General features: G+C 37.1%; 1 protein-coding gene across 3 annotated transcripts in view; it reads right to left on the reverse strand.

Annotated features, from left to right (window-relative positions):
• The window catches only part of NALCN (sodium leak channel, non-selective), a 364598-nt gene that overhangs the window by 143330 nt on the left and 194802 nt on the right, over nucleotides 1-26466 (reverse strand). For all 3 annotated transcript variants that reach the window (XR_006783694.1, XM_045821795.1, XM_045821794.1), the window contains exon 14: nucleotides 15753-15890. Coding sequence is in view for 2 of the 3 variants with exons in the window: in XM_045821795.1 (XP_045677751.1) it covers nucleotides 15753-15890 (138 nt within the window). In the remaining variant the exon portion in view is untranslated. The remainder of the gene's footprint in view (nucleotides 1-15752; nucleotides 15891-26466) is intronic.

A 26466-nucleotide genomic window follows, 5' to 3' on the forward strand; every position in this document is an offset into this window, starting at 1 on the left:
TTCAGTGTGGAAAATGCCACACATCAGGTCTCTAGAAGCCTGGCAAGTATCCTAAGAATTTTTATGAATGATATAGCAACATATTGGTGGGATGTTGCCCTTCTAACTCAGTGAAATTCAAAGCATTCTTTTCTAGGTTTAATATGGCTCCTGCTTCAGAGTCTTAAGAAGTGTTCAGGTACAACACATCCTTACGAACCCTCTTCTCTTTTTCTAACTACTCCTCTCATGCTTTACACACTTCTGAAAAGGCCAGACTCACCTGAGCTAAGGATTTGCTAGGTATTCACCATGTTTTAAGTTTTATATGTTTAAACACAGCAAACTTGTTTTTACTGCATTTATCCATAGTCCATTTCAGCAAAATTCAATAAACTGCAGAATTTGTATTTCCAGTTTCATTGTTTTTTCCACTTTTTGTTTAGATATGAACATGTTACAGAACAGAACAAGGGGGGCCTGGGACAATATACTATTATTGAAAGAAGGCCCCGGGTCCGTTATGTCTGCCGCCAGAGGAAAGACGTCTCTCAATGCCAGAGATTCGTGAAAAGGAAAGGAAATGTTTATTTAATGCTATACAAACTTAAAGTAGTGACCTAATGTCTTTATCAAAAATCCCAAAGTCACTTAAAACACCCACAAACAGACACAGTCCTTCCTTCCTTCCCCCTTTGCCCAGTCCAGAGTACCATATTTCAGGGAAGGAAAACGAAGTCCATGGCTCAGACAGTCCTCTGGTTCTTAGTTCTCCTTCTCGACTGGGAGACCTCCCTGGGTTCCCGGCACCCTCGGCTGAGTCGCCAGGATCTCTGCTAAAACCAGGTGGTGGTTCTCCTTCTAAAGCTGCGGGGGTCCCTGCTCTGTCCAGGCCTCGTGGTTCTCCCTCTCAGGGCTGCGGGAAGGGGAGAGTCCCCACTCTGTCCAGGCCGCATGGTTCTCTCTCCTATGGCTGCACGGTTCTCTCTGGGATGCAGGAGTCTCCACTCCGTCAAAGCCGCATGGTTCTCTTTTCTATGGCTGCGGGAAGGGAGAGTCCTCACTCTGCCAAAGCCGCGTGGTTCTCTCTCTCTGGAATGCGCATGGCTCTCCTTCTCAGGGCTGCGCATGGTTCTCTCTCTCTGGGATGCGCATAGTTCTCTCCCCAATGGCCGCCAAGTCTGGGTTTTAAATCCCCGTGGCCAATCTTCCTCTGCAGCCTCATTTCCGGCTCCTCCCACACTTGGCTTCACTTGCCAGAATTCATATCCTTCCAGCTTTACTGGGCTGCCATCTTGAGTCTGGGCAGGTGTGGCCCCATGTCCTGGAGCCAATCTTCTCTGAGCTCCCACGCAGGCGCTGTAGCTTGGGGGGATCTGCCCCCAGTCACATGTTGGTGGGGAAGTTACTTCCATTCCCCTGGCTCAGAAATGATCACAGCTATTTAACATATCTAAGCGACCAGCCAAAGTCTATAGATATGTTAAATGACCATGCCAGAGGGTAGCTGCAAGGCTGTTGCTATGCAAAACAGCTCTCAATGGCCCTGCTCCATTTGTCCCTTCCCCCAACCCACACCCTGGGTGGGGGGGATGGAGACATCTTAAAATCTCCTGGACACCTTGAGTTCTGGACCCCATTTCAAATGCTCATTTGGGGTCCCCCCTCTTGGCTGCACCCTGTAACAAACATTCTTTCCAATGTACTCATTTTTGGGTTTTCATGATTTAGACTGCTGAAAATTATGGCTTATTTTTATAAGAGGGCAGCTTTATCATTTTAGAAAGTGTTTTCTTGGCTGAGAATTTCTGTGTTTGTAGCTGCATATCCTATTTTGTATTCTCCTGACCTCCACATATAGTTACACCTAATCTTAGATATCCATCCCTTTTTATTGTCATTTCTTTTCTAAAGTTTAATGTTACTATTTTTCTTTCCTTTTTCTATAGCTTAAAGATAGCCCTTTGGCTGAAATGTCAGCTTTAATCTTATTTCTTTCTTTACTGTGAACTCTATTAAAATTTCTATTAAAAATTATTTTCAAATATAAAATAGAAGCACAGAAGATATCTGGTCAACAACCCATATTCTTGTGTGTGTGTTTTTTTCCTTCTTACCATTTATAATCACACTATCCTAAGGTGTCTTGCATGCTATAGTTGGAAACAATCTCATTTTTATATAGGTCAACAGAAAGTCAAATGTAATCAGAGCACTGTAAAATGGGAAATGTTCAACACAGATGCACTTTTAAATGAAATCTATAAAATCAAATTATTTAATTTACACTTTGGAGTGCCCATTTTTGTCAACAAAATATGACTATCTCAGAAAGCTGCCAATGCAGAAACAAAATCAAATGATTGTTGTGTTAATTTAAGCACTTCCAAGGTAACAAAAAAGGTTACCCACAATGGATGCTTAATTACATTTCCTCACTTTCAATATTCACATCACAGGGCTCTTCTTTGAAACAATAACATAGGGAAAAGCACGGAGGATAAAAAAAAGAAAATAGAGTCTTTCAATTAGTTAAGGCTTCCACAGTCTTTAATCCCCAAATCATTGGCAAAAGTGAAGGAAAAGATGAATTTCACAAGCATTTGGAAAATCGAAGTTAGAACAGAAATACAGAATGTGTACCTGGCCTATGAGAGAGCCATTTTAAAGGGATTATAGATAATTGTTATGAATATGCATTTGCTAAACACTTAAGCTTCATTTTCATTGTGAGCTGGAAAAATGGGTGCCCCCAGGGGGCAATAGAACAGCCTGCTGTTTCTTATGCCAGAACAAACTGCAGTGAAACATTTTTTTTTCCTTTTTTCCTGCTCAGTACATGCAGGTCCCTGGGAAGACTAAATCAGGGACTCATCGCAGGTTGTAGAGCACCAATTACCAGCATGGATTAAAAAAACAGTCAGAGCCTATACACACACACACACACACACACACATATATACATATACATATACATATACATATACATATACATGGACTTGTTTTTTCATTTGGGTTGCAATACTTTGTAGGATTTTGCCAAAAGAATCACACAATTTAATAAAAATTCTCATTTTAAGGTAAGTTCAAGTCTAAAGACAGGCCTATGGAACGGAGATTTTCAACTTATTAAATATTCAGTTTTTAAGTGAGTGTGATATATATATATCACAGGCTTATCATGTTCATGAACCTATTTACATGTCCATAAACAAAGTCTGACTGCTTTACTGCTAATATTTTAAACTCTATTTCAAATCAGGTGGACCTGGAATGAGTGGGAAGCTAATGTTTGTTTGTAGGCATTGATTGCCTAGCAACGACATGTACTCACAGCTGTTTTATCACTTGCATCTTTAGGACTTGAATCATAGGTTTTATTGGTTTGTTTGTATTTACTAGTCCTATTTCTGTACTAGTTATAGGCCCCCAAAAGGACAGATATTAAACTCTTCCCCACTTTGGTTAGAATGTAAGTTACTACTTACACATATTAGTTGAGATTTAGTAATACTGCTGAATCAAACCGAGCTAACTTAATAGAGCCCATTACAATGATGGTCAGTCTGAAAATAAACAAGGAAAGAAAAATAATTGCTGGTCATACTTTAAACAAAATCTCAGTGAACTGGGAAAGTATCTTGAGTCCCCAGATATTTTGAGTAACATAGAAGTAACACTCTTAGTTTTAGTTTAGTTATAGAGTGTTCTCTTTAACTGAAATAATTAGTTTTCATTTAAAAAGTCATTTGTAAATTGAAATATCTGTATAGCTGACCTTTTTGCTTTAAGTTCATAGAGACAACTAAATATCTCAAAACAAAAAATCTAACATAATGTGTTTGAGAAAAGTCAATTTGAGTTTTATTTAAACAGTGTATCTCACCTAAATTAAACTAGATATAAACAGTAAGTTGAGATACATTAAAGACCTAAAGGTAAAAGGCAAATATTTAAAACAGTTAAAAGATAGAAGAGAATATTTTTATTACCTCAGGGTGAGAAAGAATATCTTAAGCATGAGTTCAAAATAAATATTCATCGTAAGTGAAACATTGATAGTTTGATGATATCAAAATATAATTGTAGGCCTGTTCAAGAAGATAGCGGTGAGATAGGTAGGAGCAGAAGCTAGTTCTCCCTGTGCCCAGCTGGAACACCTAGTCAATCTTTTGAGGTACAGAGTGAACAGCAAATGGAATCCCAGCTTATATGAAGTTTGGAGGCCAAAACTTGTAGAGGACACTGATAAACAGGCAGTGAAGAGATTGTGTTGCAATGCTAAGGTCCCTGGGATCTGCACAGGGACCTAGGCTGCTATGGCCCCAGGCCTGGTGGCTGCTTGGAGGAGAGTTAAATCACCAGGTTCCTCCCCTACAAGAGCAGGGAGGGCAGCCTGGCAATAGGAGGGACCTGGATGTTTGAAGTCGTTGGGGGGAATAGAGACTAAGTGGGAGGCACACAGAGGTAGTATACACCCATGGGGACTATGGATGCTGGGTAGGTTGCTACCAGAGAAACTGGGGTGCCAGGCAATACCTGAAGAAGGGAGAAGAGTTGGCCCATGTCAGACCCAACCTGGATAGTCTCCAGTTTGTTTAGAAAGATGGGCTGTGTGAAAAGCTAGGCACTTGTTAAGAACTACAGGCTTAAACAAGAGGCTTTTACTTAAAAAAAAAAGTCTCAAAGTCAATTTGTAAGGAACTCCCAAGCAGCAGCTGACTCACACAGATTGCTAGGAAGCTGATTTGAACAGCTCACCCTGAGGCTGGTTTGAGCCTAAAGCCCTCACTGGACTCCAGCCCAGCCAGGAAGCTGATTTGCACTGGTTGCCTGGCCTCAGTGGAGCCACTTGCCCAGTGGTGTACTCCAGCAATGCTGGGCTCTCAAAGAACAAGGAGGTATACTGCATGGACATCACAACTTGTGGATTAAAGGTGCAGTCCTGGCACAGATGGACAGCGGGCATCCAGCAGCTCTTGGAGGACCTGGGTTGGCTCCCAGGATGGGTGCCAGGTCTGGGCTGCAATATTCACATGAGGCTGGGCACATGTGAATATTGCAGCCCAGACCTGGCACCCATCCTGGGAAAACTATATAGGATGGGAGAAAAGTGAACCCCAGCCTCCTTCCTCCTGTGGGATCCAGGAAGACCAGCAGAACGTACTCAGTGGGTTTATAGTCAGCAGGAGGCTTATTTTTTGCTTTCCTCTCCTTTTTTGTTTTTTCTTTCTTCCCCCAAGTGAGACAATAAGATCTGGAGTTGTGAAAGGCCCAGAGACAGATCCAAGGAGGGAGCACAAGGCTAACCCCAACAACTGAGACAAATTAATTTTCCTATCCCATAGAACTGACATTTTATTTTTTATTTGTATTATTATTATTTTTTATTATTTTTACTTTTTTACTAGTATTTTTTATTTCTCTTCTTTCTGTTTAGTTTTCATCGTTTTATTTCTCTGTTTAATTGCACTGTTTGACTGGTTTTCTTTATTCACTCTATCAGATTATATTTTAATTTTCCTTCTTTCACTTCACTTGTGTTCTAATAATACACTTCTCTTGATCATGTACTTTCTATTCTTTTTATCCAAATCATATATTTCTTGTCATATTATTGTTGTTCCAGTACTATTGTAAATAATTGTCATTCTGTAAAAGTGTATGTACTATGCAGCATCCCTCCTTGATCTTAGCCCAAGTCATTTTATTATTGTTGTGGTTACCTCTATTCTCTTGCACACTATGCCTACTTTCTATCCTTTACTCTTAGTGTACCTCATCATCTAACCTTGAATGAGAACTCTGTTTTCTGGATTAGGCTCACAATCCTCCCCTCCTCTAGCAAGAGTCTTATCTTTTTCACATTTTATAAAAAGTGGCTAGTTGGGTGAAATATCATGGTTAATGCTATACTTATCCAAAGGATCTCCTGTCTCTTCTCTACTTGTTGGTACATTAAATAGAATACTCTCCCTCTGTCTTAATCCACTTTGTCTACCCCCTGCCACTGATCACATACAAGATTAGGTGGGAGCTGTGAACATTAGTATACCTGTTGGAGGAGAGAACCCATCAACGAAGGAACAACCAAAAGGTAAAACCCCAAGTACAATAAGAGAGTCCACACAAACAGAAGAAAGGGCAAACCTAGAGCATCCAGACAAGGAGATCAAAGAGACCATACCACTGAATCCCACAGAATTCCTACCATAGAAGTTTACCCTACAAGGACAGCTAGCAAGGTGAAACATAAGGAAGCACAGAAACAAACAAAAAGAGTCACCTAAAATGGGGAGACAAAAATGAACCCATAATCAAAAGGAGTGGAAGACTCCCCACTAAAAGAGCTAAATGAAATGGAAGTAAGTAAACTATCAGATACAGAATTCAAAATAATGGTTATAAGAATGCTCAACTAACTCATAGATAACTACAAGAAACTGAGTGAGAACAACAGTATGAAAAAGGAAATAGAAAGTATAAACAGAAACAAGGAAGAAATGAACAATAAAATTTCAGAAATAAAAAATACACTAGAAGGAATTACAAATAGGCTGGATGAAGCAGAGGACCTAATTAGTGAGCTGTAAGACAAGGTGGAAAGGAACACTCAGGCACAGCAACTGCATGAAAAAAAGACCCACCAAAATATGAAGATAGCTTAAGGGAACTCCAAGATAACATGAACTGCAACAACATTCAAATCATAGAAATATCAGAAGGAGAAGAAAAGGAACATGAGACAGAAAACCTGTTTGATAAAATAATGGCAGAAAACTTTCTGAACATGGAGAGAGGAAAAACCATGCAAGTTCGGGAAGCACAGATGGTCCCAATCAAGATAAACCCAAAGAGCCCAAATATAAGATATATCAGATTTAAAATGCCAAGTATTAAAAACAAAGAGAGAATCTTAAAAGCAGCAAGGGAGAAACAAGAAGTAACATACAAAGGGAATCTGATAAGACTAGCAGCTGATTTCTCAATGGAAACACTCCAATCCAGGAGACAATGGCAAGAGATATTCCAAGTAATGGAAAACAAAAGTCTGTAACCAAGATTAATCTACCTAGTGAGGCTCTCAATTAAAATGGAAGGTGAAATAAAGATTTTTCCAGACAAAAGAAGGCTGAAAGAATCCATCTCCACCAAACCAGCACCACAAGATTTATTAAAAGGACTACTATAAGAAGAGAAAGGAAAGAGTGAAAGAGAGAGGAACACAGGAACAAAGAGGGAAAAAGGAATGAATACCTATCAACAAACCCTGAAAATTTAATGGATTAATGATCCAATCAAAAGACATAGAATATCTAAATGGATAAGAAAGCATGACCCACACATTTGCTGCCTACAAGAGACCCACCTCAGAACAAAAGACCTACATAGACTGAAAGTGAAAAGTTGAAGATAAATATTCCAAGCAAATGGACAGGAAAGGAAATCCGGGGTAGCAATACTCATATCAGACAAAATAGACTTCAAAACATAGGCCATAAAAAGAGACCCAGAGGTCACTTCAAAAATGGAAGGGAAGAATCCATTAAGAACACATAAACATTATAAACATATGCACCCAACATAGGAGCACCCAAATACATTAGGAAAATCTTGGAGGACTTCAACAAAGATGTGGACAACAACATTAGTATAGTAGGAGATTTGAACACCCCACTCTCAAAAGTGGATAGATCTTCCAAACAAAATATCAACAAAGATACTGTGGCATTGAACAATGCCCTAGATCAAATGAACTTAATGGATATATATAGAGCCTTTCATCCTAAAGAAGCAAAATACACATTCTTTTCAAATGCCATGGACATTTTAAAAGATATACCACCTGGTAGGACACAAAACAAGCCTCAACAAAGTCAAGAAAACTGAAATCATATCAAGCATTTTCTCAAACCATAAGGGCTTGAAATCAGAAACCAACCTCAAGGAAAAAATTAAAAAACACTGAAACTTACAGAGACTGAATAGCATGGCATTAAACAATGAATGGGTTAAGAATGAGATCAAGGAAGAATTCAAAAAGTTGCTGGAAACAAATGAAAATGAACTCACAACAACCCAAAACTTATGGGACAAAGCAAAGGCAGTCCTGAGAAGGAAGAGCATAGCAATAAGGAACTACCTAAAAAAAGATAGAAATATTTCAAATAAATAACCAAATCCTGCATCTGCAAGAACTGGAGGAACAACACTGACAGCCCAGAGGTAGCCAAAGGAAGGAAAATAATCAAGATCAGAGCAGAATTAAATGACATAGAGACTAAAAGCACAATTCTAAGGATCAATAAGTCTAGGACCTGGTTCCTTGAAAAGATAAACAAAATCAACAAGTCTTTAAGCAGACTCATCAAGAAAAAAAGAGAGAGGACCCAAATAAACACAATTGGAAATGAAAAAGGAGAGATTACAACTGACACCACAGAAATACAGAAGATTGTAAGAAATTACTGTGAAGAACTATGCCAAGAAATTTGAAAACCTAGGTGAAATGGGCAAATTTCTAGAAAAATATAATCTTCCAAAACTCAATGAAGATGAAGCAAAAATCGTGAACTGACTGATAACAGCTGACAAAATTAAAGCAGTAATAAAAAAACTCCTGGCACACAAAAGCCCTGGTCTGGCCAGTTTCACAGGAGAATTTTACAAAACATTTAAGGAAGAGCTAGCCCTTATACTTTACACACCAGTCCAAAAATTCCAAGAAGACAGAAGATTCCCAAACTCTTTTCATGGACCCAGCACCATCCTCATCCCATAGCCAAATAAAGACACAACAAAGAAACAAAATTACAGGCCAATATTGCTGATGAACATAGACACTAAAATCCTCAACAAAATACTGGCAAGCCACATCCAGCAATACATTGAAAAGATCATACACCATGACCAAGTGGGATCCATTCCAAGGATGCAAGGATGGTTCAATATTCACAAATCAATAAACATAATACATCACATAGACAAAATGAAAGACAAAAACACATATTCATATCAATAGATGAGAAAAAGCATTTGATAAGTTACAGCACGCACTTATGATAAAACACTCAGTAAAGTGTGAATAGAGGGAGCACTCATCAACATAATAGTGGCCATATATGAGAGACCTACAGCCAACATCATACTCAATGGGCAAAAACTTAGAGCTTTCCCACTAAGATCAGAAACAAGACAAGGATGCCCACTGTAACCACTCCTATTAAACACAGTACTGCAGGGCCTAGCCACAGCAATCAGAAAAGAAAAAGAAATAAAAGGCATCTGCATTGGTAGGGAGAAAGCAAAACTGTCATTGTTCACAGTTGATGTGATAGTGTACATAGAAAATCCTATAGGCTCCACCAAAAAAACTATTCAACCTAATAAGTGAATTTGGCAAAACAGCAGGATACAAAGTCAGTATTTGGAAATCAAAGTCCTTTTTGTATATCAACAATGAAACATCAGAAACAGAAAACAGGAAAAAAATCTCATTTGATAGAGCAACAAGAAAAATAAAGCATCTATATAGAAGACTGTTCTGCATGGCATGGGCCCAGTTCCCACTCAGAAGTCCACTGGAAAGCGAGGTCTGATGGACAGGACCCATGCCCATGGATAGGTTCTCCCATGGGGAATCAGGCCTACATTGTACCTAGACTGCTTTGAGACTTGTTTTTTTGCTAAAACTCCCTCACCCCTGAATTGAGGCAGCAAATGTTTACTGCATATCTTTAAAGTAACTTCCTAAAATCCATGCTAAACCTTCCAAGGATAAGTGTAACCAGTTCAACCACTTTTCCCTTTGCATTTGCAAATATCCTTCTTCTGTGATGTGATTAGCAGCATCCTCTTCTTTGTTTTCTGTAAAAGATAACCACCTAAAGCGAACCTGTGCATAGTGAATGAGGACCATCATGTAATATGCCCAGAAAAGCAATGAAAGCTTGTCAAGGCAAGGATCAGGGCACTCTCCTCTTGGGAGAGTGGCTGAGACATTCCAGGAAGACAAAAACCCAGTTAAAATATGGGCAAAAGACTTTAATAGACACTTCTCCAAGAAGGACATACAGAGGGTCCAGAGACATATGAAAACATGCTCAATATCGCTAGCCATCAGAGAGATGCAAATTAAAACTAAAATGAGATACCACTTCACACCAGTCAGAATGGCCATCATAAATGAATCAACAAACAGCAAATATTGGAGAGGATGTAGAGAAAAGGGAATCCTGGTTGACTGTTGGTGGGAATCTAGACTGGTGCAGCCACTATGGAAAACAGTACGGAATTCCCTCAGAAAACTGAAAATAGAGCTGCCTTTTGACCCAGAAATTCCACTGCTAGGATTATATCCTAAGAACCCTGAAACACCAATCCAAAAGAACCTATGGACCCTAGTGTTCATAGCAGCACAATTTTAAATAGCCAAGCATTGGAAGCAACCTGGGTGCCCATCAGTACCCATCAGTAAATGAATGGATCAAAAAACTCTGGTACATTTACACGATGGACTTCTACACAGCAGAAAGAAAGGAGCTCCTACCCTTTGCAACAGCATGGATGGAACTGGAGAGCATTATGCTAAGTGCAATAAACCAGGTGGTGAAAGACAAATACCATATGATCTCACCTTTAAGTGGAACCTAATCAACAAAACAAACAAGCAAGCAAAATATAACCAGAGATATTGATATTAAGAAGAAACTGACAGTAAGCAGAGGGGAGGTGAGAAGGGATAATGTGGGGGGAAAGGGTGAAGGGTTTATAGAGGACATATGGCCAATAGCAAGGGGGTGTGGAATCCGGGGAGGGAGATGAGGATAGCTGTGGTGGGGGGTAGTAAAAAAGAAAAAAAAAGAACAAAAGAGACACCTAAAATGTACAAGGTAAATCTTATCCTTTTTCTATTTTAGCAGGAAGGCAGAAAATGTACCGCTTTATTCCCATACATATTATTGTTTATAGGTAGAAATCAGTTGAAGAGTGTGTGTGGTAGCTATCTTTACTTTTAAAAAAAAGATTTTATTTATTTTTAGAGACAGGGAAAGGAAGGAGGGAGGAAGAGAAACATCAGTGCATGGTTGCCTCTTGTGAGCCCCATCCTGGGGAACTGGCCCACAACCTAGGTGTGTGCCCTGACTGGGAATTGAACTGGTGACCCTTTGGTTCACAGCCTGAACTCAATCCAGTGAGCTACATCATCCAGGGCAATCTTTACTATTTTGTCAACTAAATATCTACAAGTCTTTAGAAAAAAAATAATGTCAAAATATACCATAAATTGGAATAACAAAATACTGCCTAAGAAAGGACTTTTATAGAGTAGTCAAGGGATTAATATCCATAAAATATGTATTACTCTAACAAATGAATTTAAAAAAAAGACAAAACAAATTTTAGAAAAAGAGGTAAAGCATATTTTGGGGTGAGTAACAGAGAAGATGGCCAATCAATACATGAAGAAGTGCTCCTTTATTAATAATTATGGAAATGCAAATATGCAAGTCAAGAAAAAGTAATCCCACCATTCAACTCACTAGATTGTCAAAATCTTAAAAGTCTAACAATGTCAACCATAAGTGAGAATGAAAGCACACAGAGTCTCAATCATTACACTTGAGAAGATAAGTTAGTACACCTTGCTTAAAGAGCAGAAGTCTGCAAATGAAAGGTACAGAGAGTAAGTATTTTAGGCTTTGAGGGCCAAAAGACAATAGTGAGGATATTATATAGGTAGTCAACCATTTGAAAATGCACAAACTAGTCTTAGTTCACAGGTTATATAGATAAAGCCTATGGATTAGATTTGGCACATGCTTTCAGACTTGTGTTCCATTTGGGCAGTATTCAGTATTCTACTTTCTGCCATATATACTAGAATAACTTTCTTTTTTTTTAAATAAAATATTTTATTTATTCCTTTTTTAGAGAGAGGGGAAGGGAAGAGAAGGAGAGGGAGAGAAACATCAATGCGTGGTTACCTCTTGTGTTTCCCCCACTGGGAACCTGGCCCCACAACCTGGGCATGTACCCTGACTAGGAATTGAATCAGCAACCTTTGGGTTACAGACAGCACCCAATCCACTGAGCTATACCAGCCAGGGCTATACTAGAGAAACTTTCATACAAGTGGACACAAAGTACAAATGTATTATAAAACATTATATACATTATAAAACAACCTAAATATTCACTGCAAAGGAAACTGATAAACAAACATGGCATATTCAGTCATATTTCATTTGAATAAATGAATTGACTACACACACCAAATGAGTTTTATGTATATTAAGATAAAAAGATTTCAGAAACAATATTTAGTGAAAAACTTAAAATTATGTAGAACTTGATACTACTTATTCTGAAAATTGCTGCTACTAATGACTTGCAAAGAGGGAAACACATGATCAAATATAATGTGGTCCCAGAACAGTGTGTGGTTATCATGGCAGAGAACTGTGTCCACCAGTCATCTCCACTAGAGGTGGTCATCAGCGCACTACAGCAGTGCTTCTCGAACTGAAAGTCAATGTTAATGTTAAAAATGAGTGATATAAAATGTTTGTAGATAATAACCTTAAATTAAAAACACTAAATATTTTAAATGGATATGTATACATATATATGCGAAACTACTGTATTTCATTGATTTTTTAAAAAGATTTTATTTATTTATTTTTAGAGAGGGAAGGGAGGGAGATGAAGAGAAAAGGAAGGGAGGCACCAACAGCAATGTGCGGTTGCTGGGGGTCATGGCCTGCAACCCAGGCATGTACCCTGTCTGGGAATCAAACCTGCGACACTTTGGTTCACAGCCTGCACTCAATCCACTGAGCTACGCCAGTCAGGGCTTATTTCATTGATTTTTAACATGCATATTTATTTTCATATTTTAAAAGCTCTGAAATTGGATATAACTTATCTTTATTTTTAGTTTAGTTGTTTTTTGTTAATATTACATGAGTCCTCTTGTAGTTGATAGTATGTTAAATTTAGTAAAATATGATTTAAAACAGGAAGACAGATTCATATCAAATTTATTACAGTAATTGTCTCCATTGTGTGGGGAAAAAAGAGGAAGGAAGAGAAAAACTTGTTTCAGGAAGAATCATAAATAATATTTTAAACTGATTAACAATACTTGATATCTATAAATTAAAACCATCTAAAGTAACATAACAACATTTTAGCATGTATTAACATACAATTTTAAGTGCACACCATCTTACTTAAAGGAACTCAGTGTTGGTGATAGCTATGATCATCTGCTTGTTTCATGGATAAAATGTCCCCCAAAATACAAACTCAACTCACTTGGTGATGGCAAACTTAGGCACTAGGTGTGGGGCATTATTACCCTCAATTTCAGATATAAAATGACATAGAAATCAGGAAAGTTGTTTGATTCTTCCAAGTCACACGTAGTGACAGAACCTGTATCTAAATTTTGAACTCCAACTCCACACTCTTGTACTCTACCATGTTTACTAGACCTCCCTCATTGACCTTTTAATTCTGAATTGCTTTACAGATTTGAAAAAAATATTATGAGTAAAAGAACAAACAACTTCAATTTTCAGTTTTAACTAAAAGTCTACCTTTTGAAAATAACAATCAAGTTGTAATAAGTGTTTTGAGCAGAAAGTTAAATTAGTAGAATGAAGAAATGGAATTAGAAATGAGTTTGCAAGCTGTGTTCTGGATTCTTAAGGGTTCAGGTGAATCTCAGGAATCTTTGGAAGTGCTCTAGCATTCCATAATCATTGCCATATTTTTGGCCCAATAAGGAAAACTTAGACTACCCAAGAAGTCTGGGTACCAGATTTAATATAGTATTTTATTATATTAGCAATCCCTGTAGTTCACTTGAAAAACATTTGCTTTGCTAAATAGTTTTCTGGCTAGATAGTTTTTCTTTCTGCTTTCATAACATGTGAGTCTCTGACCTAAGGATCAAATCTATATCTGCATGTAAAGAATCTACAATGAGGTTAGCAAACAACTATATTCTTTTAATAGGAAAAAAAATTAAATAGATTATTCCCATACCTCCATTTTTTAAATCATATCTATCCTGCACTTAACTCATGATCAATACTCTCCAAGCTATTCCATAGCTTTAAAGGAATGTAAACAAACAGTAGGTGCCTAATGAACATCAGCTGAATTCATGAGTGAGTGAGTAAATGATGGATGAGTAAACGAATGACAGATACAGACTTAAAGGTCCTGGAAGGGAGTATCAAAGACCTCAGGACCAAGTGTTCTATGAATACCAGCACAGTCAGATTTGCTTCTGGAAGCCAGGTCTTCATTCCCACTACTCAATGTTCCTTCCTTTTGTGAATATTTTAAAAGTTACCTCATAAAGAATGCCAAAATTATTTCTTTGTGGTTCTCCTGTTTGAATCCAAGACTTTATACCACATAACAATGCATCTTCCATATACTTTTTGATGAACATGTCTTAGTTTTGAAAACCTTTGCTTATAGCAAATGCAACCTAACATAATATCTAGTTTCTCAAGCACTTTCTTGATTCATAGATATTTAAAATTGGAAGGGATTTAAGAGCTCATATGCAATTTGCTTTATTTTACTAACTTCAGAAGAGGTTTGATTTGATGTAGATGTGTTCAGTGACCATAGTAAGTTTCTGAATCTAGGGAAGTAGCAATAAGTAGTAGCAAGATCATATGAAAACAGGCAGACCTAAGGACATTCTAACTCTAACATTTACACTCTGTATGACATTGGGCAAATTAGTTTAACTCTTCTGAGCCTCAGTTTCATCATCTGTAAAGCAGCAGTGTTACATAACTTGGTTATTCCAAATATTATTAATAAAATTGTGAAATATTTTGCCTTTCAATAGTAGTAGCAGTTGCTTTAATTTAATGTGTTCCTAGTAAATGGTAACATTTCGGGTCCTAAACTGTGTTTTTAACATAAGAGTAGAGCTTAAGTTTGCTTCTTAAACATGCACCAATTTATTACATAAAGGTGTACATTTCACACTAGACAGACCTGAGAGTTACATCCCTTAGTATGCCATAGGCCACATTTCATAATATTTTTCTTTTTAATAAAAATACATGGAAGAGACTACTCTGTGTGACAGAAGTCATTTTTTTCTTGGATTTGGTATTCATTTTTTATTGTGCTTTTAAAATATGTACTGCTGTGTGGTTTAATTTTTCCCTATCTCTTTCTTTCCATAACACATAGCACAAAAACACTGAGCACTATTTACACTATTTGTAAAAACACTAAATGTAAAAACACTAAATGTAAAAACACTATTTACATTTAACTGACTATACCCTGAGGTCTCCAGTGTCTATCTTCAATTTAATTACAGCTGTGAAGAAGATGAAGTGAAGTTGAAGAGAGTGTCTCTACAAGATTAATAGTAATAATAATGATGATGATGATGACGATGATGATGTAGTTCTGGTTTCATCCTTAGGTCATCTAGACTGTGAATGATTAGAGATGTTTAAATTGGTATGTAAATGAGAGATTCCTATTTTGTCTTGTTTGCCTTCATGAAAACACTTATTCCTAATGGAGACAACTTCTTATTTACATTTGAAATCTCATTCCTCAAGGTCATTTATTCACAGAAATCAAATATGGAAGGGACCTCATCCAACCAGACTACTCTACACTGGCTCTCATTCAGAGACTCAGAGTAAGCCAAAAACCTGTTGATGCTCATCCCATTATGAATTCTAATACATAATTGAAAGAAGTGCTAAACTCACCAGAGTGGCAAAAAGATGATAGAGAATGAAATAGATGGCAACCACAGGTGCCCACATGTGTCCCACAGCATTTAGAGTTTGGTCCATTACATCCACCCATCCTTCCTGGGTAAGGATCTGGAACATGGACATAAATGCCTATGGAGGAAAAAAATAGACACATTAAACACCAGCTTTAGGCCTGCATACAATTGAAAATTAATATATGATGTTAATATAATAATATTGAGGACTTTAATCTCAATATTATTGATCTTTATCTGATTGTTTAGGGGAATAACAGCTTTAATTCAACAGAGGGGAAATGGCCAAGAACTACAGATCATAAAAGCCTATCTAACTATTCAGTGTGGAAAACTAAAATAATTGTCTTGAATTAAAATTGGCCTTGTTAGTGGTAAACACTTTTGAGAAAAATTAGAAAAAAAGTTAGGACCTTATCTTATTTGCCTTTCTTTTTTTCTCATTTAAGTAAGCTAAGTATTTTCAACAGATTATTGCAGTTTTCAATAGATTATTGCAGGTTTTTTTTTTTTGCTGTTAAGCACTAGTTTTTACAATGAATTATATTTAATTGCCTAGAGGAATATGAGAATAACCTTTTTACTTTTATAGTACTCATCTATCAATTATTTGTTATATTAAAAACATGAGACTCTTGCCCTGGCTGGCATAGCTCAGTGGATTGAACGCGGGCTGCAAACCAAAGTGTCGCAGGTTCGATTCCCAGCCAGGGTACATTCCTGAGTTGCAGGCCATGACCCCCAGCAACCACACATTGATGTTTCTCTCTCTCTCTCTCTCTTTCTCTCTCCCCCCTCCCTTCTCTCTCTAGAGATAAATAAATAAAATCTTTAAAAAAACAAAAAAACACGAGACTCTTTAAAAAAGAAATATTTCTAAATAATATTGCCATGCTGAGCAACTTAATAAAGACAAATATATTTTCATATTTTTTTCAGATCCCAGAGTCAAGATGATGGATGAAGCCAAGACAAAAAAATACAGAGCATTCCAACAAAACTCAGCTAAACCATAGTTATGCTCTCAGCAAGATCTGTGGTTTGTTACATTCTTGCATGTTTCTCTGATTAATTAAATGATTGCTACTACATCTCTAATTCATCTACCCTGTACACATAAGTGGACAATAAATGCTTCCTGACTAGAACTTATGATGACATCTGGGAAAGTTGACAACTGGAATCTACTGGGTCTTTAAAAATGTCTTTATAGGCCATAGTAAAATGAAGACTTAAATTGAATTCTCAGGTAGTGAGTCTCCAAGAAATAAAGTACAGTATAATACAAAGATGAACTGATTTCAAGGTAAAAGCTCTGTTACATTGATTAGAATCTTAGAGCCAAAAGGACCTGAAGGATAATATAATTTGACTCTTTATTTTTAAAGATAAGAAAAATGAGGCTTAAGGATGAGAGGTGATTAGCCCAAAGTTACTCTATTAATCTGTGGCACTAACAGAAATATTACTTAAGTGTTTTAACTCCTAAGTAAGTACTTTTCCAAGTATTGCTCCCTGTGTTCAGTGAAGTCTTGAATCTACTACTTCCCAGGCCTACTCACACAGTGAGGTCTCTCACCATAGTTTCCTTTACTAGAGATAGTTAACTTTTTGAGAAGGTGTTCAATGCCCAACATATAGTAGATCCTTTTGAAAAAAGAAAAAAAGAATGAATCTTGAAGTAGGAGATACATTCTTATACTCACCCTCTGTCCATGTGTAAAACATTTAACTTCCACTTGAGTTACTTTTCCTGCAATGTCATTACCCTATGAAGTGTTTTGTTTATAAAAGTATTAACTATGTTGCTATTGTTACTTGAAACCAGGATCACCAAGAAAATAATACTTTCCTTGTCAGGTGCCTAAAAGAATATTAGCTTCCACTCATCATAAAAATGCTTCAGGGAAATTTTCCACATGTCATGTGTTCTAGGCCTTATCACTGAGGACAAAATTTTTCCCTGTATTTTTTTTCTGTTGAATATTTATTGCTTCCAATGGCAAGGAACAAAAATTCCAGAGATAATTCTCATGAAAATATCTGATTGTTGTGTTTTATTCAATGGAGCTGTCACCAGTGTGAAAGTGTGTGTTCTTCTTAAAGATTCAATTGCAATAGGAAAAGAGTCAAAACACCTACCAGTACAAAAGGAGTTTTAGTGGACATGAATTTCTTTCTTCAAAAGTAACAGAAAAGTTTTAATGATTACGTCCAATAGATTCAGTTTTGATATCCACATAAAAAATTCAGGTGTGCCTTTCAGCTGCCTTAAGCACAATCCAATTTCATTTGTTTTCATCTACTACATTAGCTTTCATGAACACTAAACTATTATGGATTCAGTAAATGCTCTGCAATGTGGAGCTGTGGGACTATAACCCGTTGCTGTGAGATAAGCAATGCAATCAAGAACATTGTGGTTATCCTCTACTGTTTTCAAAGTCTCAGAAGAATCTCATTTCTGTACAGCTCAGCCACCGGAAAGTTCACATTGTGAATTATAGTTGAGAGCAAAGCTTTCTGTACTGTGTGATTCACGTGTCTAAAGCTCCTTACATGAATAAATTAATGAAAGGGAGTTTCGTGAGATACTTTTATTATAGGCTGAAAATTAATTTGTGTCCTGAGGAAGGGTGTCTTGTCAGTGTTTTGCTGACATTTTATCAGAAATTTAAATCCAAATGATTGTTGAGGTTGTGAGTTAAGTACACTTACTGACTTACATTGTTTGCATGATCTGTGTTCCTTGAAGAGCCTGATTAGTTTATTTATTCAAACAGGGTTATCAGTAGTTACTGAAAGTTTAATGTGTTGGGGATTAAAATGAGGGAGACATAGTTCATTCTCTTAAGAAATTTATAATCAAAATTGGAAGAAAAAGATGAACATGACCAGCTCTAAGAAAAGAAAAAGGGGAAACAATATTGTGTATAGAAGAAATATGTATGGTAAAGCTACCCAGAAGCAACTTAGAAGGACCACTATTCCTCTTAGGTAAGTGAAGAAGAATAGGTTTAGGAAAATGGTAGAAATTAAGTTTCATGATGAAGATGAAAAGGATTTAAATGATGGAGAAGGCGGCGATGAACAAAATACTACAGAAAGTTGTTTTTTTGAACTATTTTTCCTTTTGTTATGCTCTTTTTCTATCCTGCTGATTTTTCTCACTTTATAAGCTTCTTATAACTCTCCATAAATTGAGAAGACTAACCTTGCACCTGTCATACGTTTAATGGAGTTTTTCCTATCATTCATAAAATTTTTGCAAACATAAATTTTAACTTTATATGTGGTCTAATCTGATATTCCTTTTATTTAATGTATTTTTATTTGGTTTAAAAATATTTCTCACATTGCAAGATTAGATAAATATACCTAGACTTTTATTCAATAGGTTATACTTTCCTCACATTATTATTGTGCCGTTGTGCTGGACATGGCTCCTCCAACCTCAACAATGGAAGGCTGGCAGGAGGGCCCCTGGCCAGAAAGAATGTGTATTTCTTTGGAAATGGATTACAATGCCCTCCTCATCTCCTTTTGGGAGAGGCTTCTTGTTCTGTGTCATGGCTTCTTCGCATTTTCTCTCTGCACGTACATGCCGAGGTAAGGTAGTTTATAGTCACTCACAAACATGTGACTACTTTGTCTGGGACCCCTTAAAAGAAATCTCAGATTCAGGGAGAAGCAGTCCTCCTTGGATGATCTGCTACTGCAAGTGCTCTGTGGAATGTGAGTAAAAAAGGCTGCATCTACTCCATCCAGTCTTCCTTGTAGACTTTTTGGCTTATCCAAACAACTAGTCAACATCCCTGTGTTAGACCTCCTGTGCTACAATTATGTTTAACATGATAAAGGATAAATCATTCTTTAAAATAGTTTAAATCTCACAATTTCTGAATTGAATGACACAATAGAAGGAATCAAAAGTGAGTTTGATGAAGCAGAGGATTGGATCAACAAGCTGGAGGACAAAGTAGAAAGAAACACCCAGGAAGAGCAAGAAAAGGAAAAGTGACTCAGAAAGAATGAAGAGGGATTAAGAGAAATGCAGGATAAAATGAAACAATAATATCCATATAATAGGGACACCACAAGGAGAAGAAGAGCGAGGGATAGAAAACCAGTTTGAAAAGGTACTGATGGGAAAACTTCCCTAATTTCATGTGAGAAAAAGTCACACAAATCCAGGAAAGCACACAGAGTCCCAATCAAGAGGAACCCAAAGAGGCCCACTTCAAGACACATCATAATTAAAATGGCAAAATTCCAGGACAAAGAGAGAATCTTAATGGCAGCAAGGGAAAAAACAGGAACTAACACTCAAGGTAGCCTCAATAAGACTACCAGCTGACTTCTCAGTGGAAACACTCCAAACCAGAAGGGAATGGCAAGAAACATTCCTAGTAATGAAAACCAACAGCTGGCAACTGAGACTACTCTACCAGCAAGGCTCCCAGTTAAAATGGAACTCAAAATAAGGATTTTACCAGACCAAAGAAGCCTCAAAGAATATACCTCCTTCAAACCAGCTGTGCAAGAGATGCTAAAGGGTCTGCTTTAAGAACAGGAAGAAAAACAGTGAGAGAGAGAGGAACACGAGTATGACAAAATGGCAATTAATAAGTAGCTATCAATAATGGATTATTACATAAATGAATTAAATGCCCCAATTAAAAGATATAGAATAGCAGAATGGATAAGAAATCATGACCCATACATAGGCTGCCTACAAGAGACTCACCTCAGAACAAAAGACCTACATAGACTGAAAGTGAAGGGCTCGAAATAAAAATTCCAAGCAAGTGGACAGGAAAAAAAGCTGGGGTAGAAATACTCATATCAGACAAAATAAACTCCAGAAATAGAGCCATAAAAGAGACCCAGAAGGTCACTTCAAAAACGGAAGGGAAGAATCCATCAAGAACACATAAATATTATAAGCATATATGCACCCAGTATTCAAGCACCCAAATACATAAAGAAAACCTTGGAGAACTTCAAGAAAGATATTGACTGCAACACAATTATAATAGGGGATTTTAACACCCCACTGTCAAAAATGGATAGATCTTCCAAACAAAATATCAACAAAGATATTGTGGCATTGAACAATGCCCTAGATTTAATGAACTTAATGGATATATATAGAGAGAGCTTTTCATCCTAAAGAAGCAAAATACACATTCTTTTCAAATGCACATAGAACATTTTCAAAGATAGACCACATCGTAGGACACAAAACAAACCTCAACAAATTCAAGAAAACTGAAATCATGTCAAGCATTTTCTCAAACTACAAGGGCTTGAAACCAGAAACCAACCTCAAGGAAAAATTCAAAAACACTCAAACTCACAGAGACTGAATAGCATGGCATTAAACAATGAATGGGTTAAGAATGAGATCAAAGAAGAATTCAAAAAGTTGCTGGAAACAAATGAAAATGAACTCACAACACCCAAAACTTATGGGACAAAGCAAAGGCAGTCCTGAGAGAGAAGAGAATGGCTATTGTAAATTGTGTTACTATGAACATTGGGGTGCTTGGGTTCTTTTGGATTGGTGTTTTAGGGCTCTTAGGGTTAATCCCAGCACTGGAATTCCTGGGTCAAAAGGCAGTTCCATTTTTCGTTTTCTGAGGAAATTCCATAGTGTTGTCCACAGTGGCTGCACCAGTCTGCATTCCAACCCACAATGCAGTAGGGTTCCCTCTTCTCCACATCTTCTCCAACACTTGTTTGTTGACTTGTTTATGACGGCCATTCTGACAGGCGTGAGGTGATATCTCCTTGTGGTTTTAATTTGCATCTCTCTGATGGCTGGTGATGCTTTTTGTGTGTCTCTTGGCACTTTGTACGTCCTCTCTGGAGAAGTGTCTGTTTAAGTCTTTTGCCCATTTTTCATTTGATTATTTTGTCTTCCTGGAGTGCAGGTGTGTGATTTCTTTATATATTTTGTAGATCAAACTCTTTTCTGATGTATTATTGTCAAATATGTTTTCCCAGGTAGTTTGTTCTCATTTCTTTTTAGTGCTGTTTTCTTTAGCAATGCAGAAACATTTAAATTTGAGAAGGTCTCCTTTGTGTATTCCTTCCTTTATGTCCCTTGCTTTAGGCATTGTACTCATGAAGATATTGCTGTATGGGATGTCTGAGATTTTCCTGCCCATGTTTTCCTCTAGAGCTTTTATTATGTCACAACTTATATTTAAGTCTTTTATCACTTTGAATTTATTCTCATGTATGGTTAAGTTGGTGATCAAGTTTCATTTTTTTTTGTAGCTTTCCAGCTCTCCCAACATCCTTTGTTGAAGAGGCAGTTTTTACTCCATTTTATGCTTCTTCTTCCTTTGTCAAATATTAATTGACCATAGAGACTTGGGTTTATTTCTGGCCGCTCTGTTCTGTTCCATTGGTCTATGTGCCTGTTTTTATGCCAGTACCAGGCTGATTTGATTATAGTGGCCTTGTAATACACTTTGATATCAGGTATTGTGATCCCTCCTACTTTGTTCTTCTTTCTCAAAGTTGCTGCAGCTATTTGGGGTCATTTATGGTTCCCTGTAAATTTCTGAAATGTTTGTTCTATATCTGTGAAATATGTCATGGGTACTTTAATAGGGATTGCATTTAATCTATAAATTGCTTTGGGTAGTATGGATATTTTGATGAGGTTAGTTCTTCTAATCCATGAGCATAGTACATGCCTGCATTTGGTTGTGTCTTTTTGTATTTCTTTCTTCGGTGTTGTGTGGTTTTCTGAGTACATGTCTTTTACCTCCTTGGTTAGGTTTATTCCTTGATAATTTATTTTTCTTGTTGCAATATCAAATGGTGTTTTTTTGTGATTTCTGTTTCTGATGTTTCATTGTTGGTGCACAAAAATGGCTTTGATTTCTGAATATTGACTTTGTATCCTGCTGTTTTGGCAAATTTAGTTATTAGGTCAAGTAGTTTTTTTGGTGGAGTCTATAGGATTTTCTATATACACTATCACATCAACTGTGAACAATGACAGTTTTGCTTTCTCCCTACCAATGCAGATGCCTTTTATTTCTTTTTCTTTTCTGATTGCTGTGGCTAGGCCCTGCAGTACTGTGTTTAATAGGAGTGGTTACAGTGGGCATCCTTGTCTTGTTTCTGATCTTAGTGGGAAAGCTCTAAGTTTTTGCCCATTGAGTATGATGTTGGCTGTAGGTCTCTCATATATGGCCACTATTATGTTGATGAGTGCTCCCTCTATTCACACTTTGCTGAGTGTTTTATCATAAGTGGGTGCTGTAACTTATCAAATGCTTTTTCTCATCTATTGATATGAATATGTGTTTTTGTCTTTCATTTTGTCTATGTGATGTATTATGTTTATTGATTTGTGAATATTGAACCATCCTTGCATCCTTGGAATGGATCCCACTTGGTCATGGTGTATGATCTTTTCAATGTATTGCTGGATGTGGCTTGCCAGTATTTTTGTTGAGGATTTTAATGTCTATGTTCATCAGCAATATTGGCCTGTAATTTTGTTTCTTTGTTGTGTCTTTATTTGGCTATGGGATGAGGATGGTGCTGGGTCCATGAAAAGAGTTTGGGAATCTTCTGTCTTCTTGGAATTTTTGGACTGGTGTGTAAGGTATAAGGGCTAGCTCTTCCTTAAATGTTTTGTAAAATTATCCTGTGAAACCAGGGCTTTTGTGTGCCAGGAGTTTTTTTATTACTGCTTTAATTTTGTCAGCTGTTATCAGTCAGTTCACGATTTTTGCTTCATCTTCATTGAGTTTTGGAAGATTATATTTTTCTAGAAATTTGCCCATTTCACCTAGGTTTTCAAATTTCTTGGCATAGTTCTTCACAGTAATTTCTTACAATCTTCTGTATTTCTGTGGTGTCAGTTGTAATCTCTCCTTTTTCATTTCTGATTGTGTTTATTTGGGTCCTTTCTCTTTTTTTCTTGATGAGTCTGCTTAAAGACTTGTTGATTTTGTTCATCTTTTAAAGGAACCAAGTCCTAGACTCATTGATCCTTAGAATTGTGCTTTTAGTCTCTATGTCACTTAATTCTGCTCTGATCTTAGTTATTCCCTTCCTTCTGCTTTCTCTGGGCTGTCAGTGTTGTTGTTCCTTGAGTTCTTGTACGTATAGTGTTAGGTTGATTGTTTGAAATATTTCTATCTTTTTTAGGTTGTCCCATATTGCTATTCTCTTCTCTCTCAGGACTGCCTTTGCTTTGTCCCATAAGTTTTGGGTGTTGTGAGTTCATTTTCATTTGTTTCCAGCAACTTTTTGAATTCTTCTTTGATCTCATTCTTAACCCATTCATTGTTTAATGCCATGCTATTCAGTCTCTGTGAGTTTGAGTGTTTTTGAATTTTTCCTTGAGGTTGGTTTCTGGTTTCAAGCCCTTGTAGTTTGAGAAAATGCTTGACATGATTTCAGTTTTCTTGAATTTGTTGAGGTTTGTTTTGTGTCCTACGATGTGGTCTATCTTTGAAAATGTTCTATGTGCATTTGAAAAGAATGTGTATTTTGCTTCTTTAGGATGAAAAGCTCTCTCTATATATATCCATTAAGTTCATTAAATCTAGGGCATTGTTCAATGCCACAATATCTTTGTTGATATTTTGTTTGGAAGATCTATCCATTTTTGACAGTGGGGTGTTAAAATCCCCTATTATAATTGTGTTGCAGTCAATATCTTTCTTGAAGTTCTCCAAGGTTTTCTTTATGTATTTGGGTGCTTGAATACTGGGTGCATATATGCTTATAATATTTATGTGTTCTTGATGGATTCTTCCCTTCCGTTTTTGAAGTGACCTTCTGGGTCTCTTTTATGGCTCTATTTCTGGAGTTTATTTTGTCTGATATGAGTATTTCTACCCCCAGCTTTTTTTTCCTGTCCACTTGCTTGGAATTTTTTATTTCGAGCCCTTCACTTTCAGTCTATGTAGGTCTTTTGTTCTGAGGTGAGTCTCTTGTAGGCAGCCTATGTATGGGTCATGATTTCTTATCCATTCTGCTATTCTATATCTTTTAATTGGGGCATTTAATTCATTTATGTAATAATCCATTATTGATAGCTACTTATTAATTGCCATTTTGTCATACTCGTGTTCCTCTCTCTCTCACTGTTTTTTCTTCCTGTTCTTAAAGCAGACCCTTTAGCATCTCTTGCACAGCTGGTTTGAAGGAGGTATATTCTTTGAGGCTTCTTTGGTCTGGTAAAATCCTTATTTTGAGTTCCATTTTAACTGGGAGCCTTGCTGGTAGAGTAGTCTCAGTTGCCAGCTGTTGGTTTTCATTACTAGGAATGTTTCTTGCCATTCCCTTCTGGTTTGGAGTGTTTCCACTGAGAAGTCAGCTGGTAGTCTTATTGAGGCTACCTTGAGTGTTAGTTCCTGTTTTTTCCCTTGCTGCCATTAAGATTCTCTCTTTGTCCTGGAATTTTGCCATTTTAATTATGATGTGTCTTGAAGTGGGCCTCTTTGGGTTCCTCTTGATTGGGACTCTGTGTGTTTCCTGGATTTGTGTGACTTTTTCTCACATGAAATTAGGGAAGTTTCCCATCAGTACCTTTTCAAACTGGTTTTCTATCCCTCGCTCTTCTTCTCCTTGTGGTGTCCCTATTATATGGATATTATTGTTTCATTTTATCCTGCATTTCTCTTAATCCCTCTTCATTCTTTCTGAGTCACTTTTCCTTTTCTTGCTCTTCCTGGGTGTTTCTTTGTATCTTACTCTTCTGCTTGCTGATCTGATCCTCTGCCTCACCTGGCCTGCTTTTGATTCCTTCTATTGTGTTCTTCAGTTCAGAAATTGTATTTTTCATTTCTTCTTGGCCCTTGTTGATAGTTTCTATTTTTTTAATGTTAATATAGTTTGCAGTGAGTTCACTGTAGTTTCCTTGTAGTTTTTGGTAATTCTCTGTGGGCTCATTGAGCTTCCTAATAGCCATTGCTTTGAATTCAATATCTGATAGATGACTTGCCGTTATATCATTTAGTATTCTTTGCGAGGCTTCCTGATTTCCTTTCAATTGAGGATTGCTTCTTTGTCTCCCCATTGTTTATGAGACTCTTCTTGTTAGCCTCTGCTTCTTAAATTTATCTCTTCTGATTCCCTGGGTCTATGGTGTGTACTTGTATGGTATGAGACTTTGAAATTCAGTGGTGCAGTCTCTTTGACCTCCCACACTCACTGGTCTTGGGCTGTCATTTATGTCGTTACTGTGTATATGTTTGGATTTTGATTGTTGTTGGGTCTTTCTTTGGTGTTTTTTCCCCCCAGCTGGTAAACTGAGGGTCTCTCTGTCCACCATGCTTGTATTCTGTTGTGCAGGTTTGAACAAGTTGTGTTGAAGGTTTTTCTTCCATATGTACAAGATTTTGAGGATTGTCTCTTGCGCTTGTTCAGCTGTTTGTTCTGAGTAATTTCTCCAGTATTTAGTTGTATTTCCAGGTAGGTCCTGGGTTGAGTTAGTGTGACTTCCACTGTTCCCTTTACCTTCTGTTGGTGGTTCTTTTGTTGGTGGGTTTCCTCTTCTAGCAGGTATCCTAATGTTCACAGGTTCCACCTAGTCATCTGGTTTTTCAATGTCCTCTACAATTTTTGGTCTCCTATCTTCATATATACTGGGGTACTGTTGCCTGTTTGCTCTGATCCTTAGTATGTCAGTTAGCTGTTTCACCCATGTA

The sequence above is a fragment of the Phyllostomus hastatus genome, unplaced genomic scaffold (genome assembly GCF_019186645.2).
Source record: "Phyllostomus hastatus isolate PE091 unplaced genomic scaffold, TTU_PhHast_1.1 phas_scaffold_46, whole genome shotgun sequence".
Lineage (NCBI taxonomy): Eukaryota > Metazoa > Chordata > Mammalia > Chiroptera > Phyllostomidae > Phyllostomus > Phyllostomus hastatus.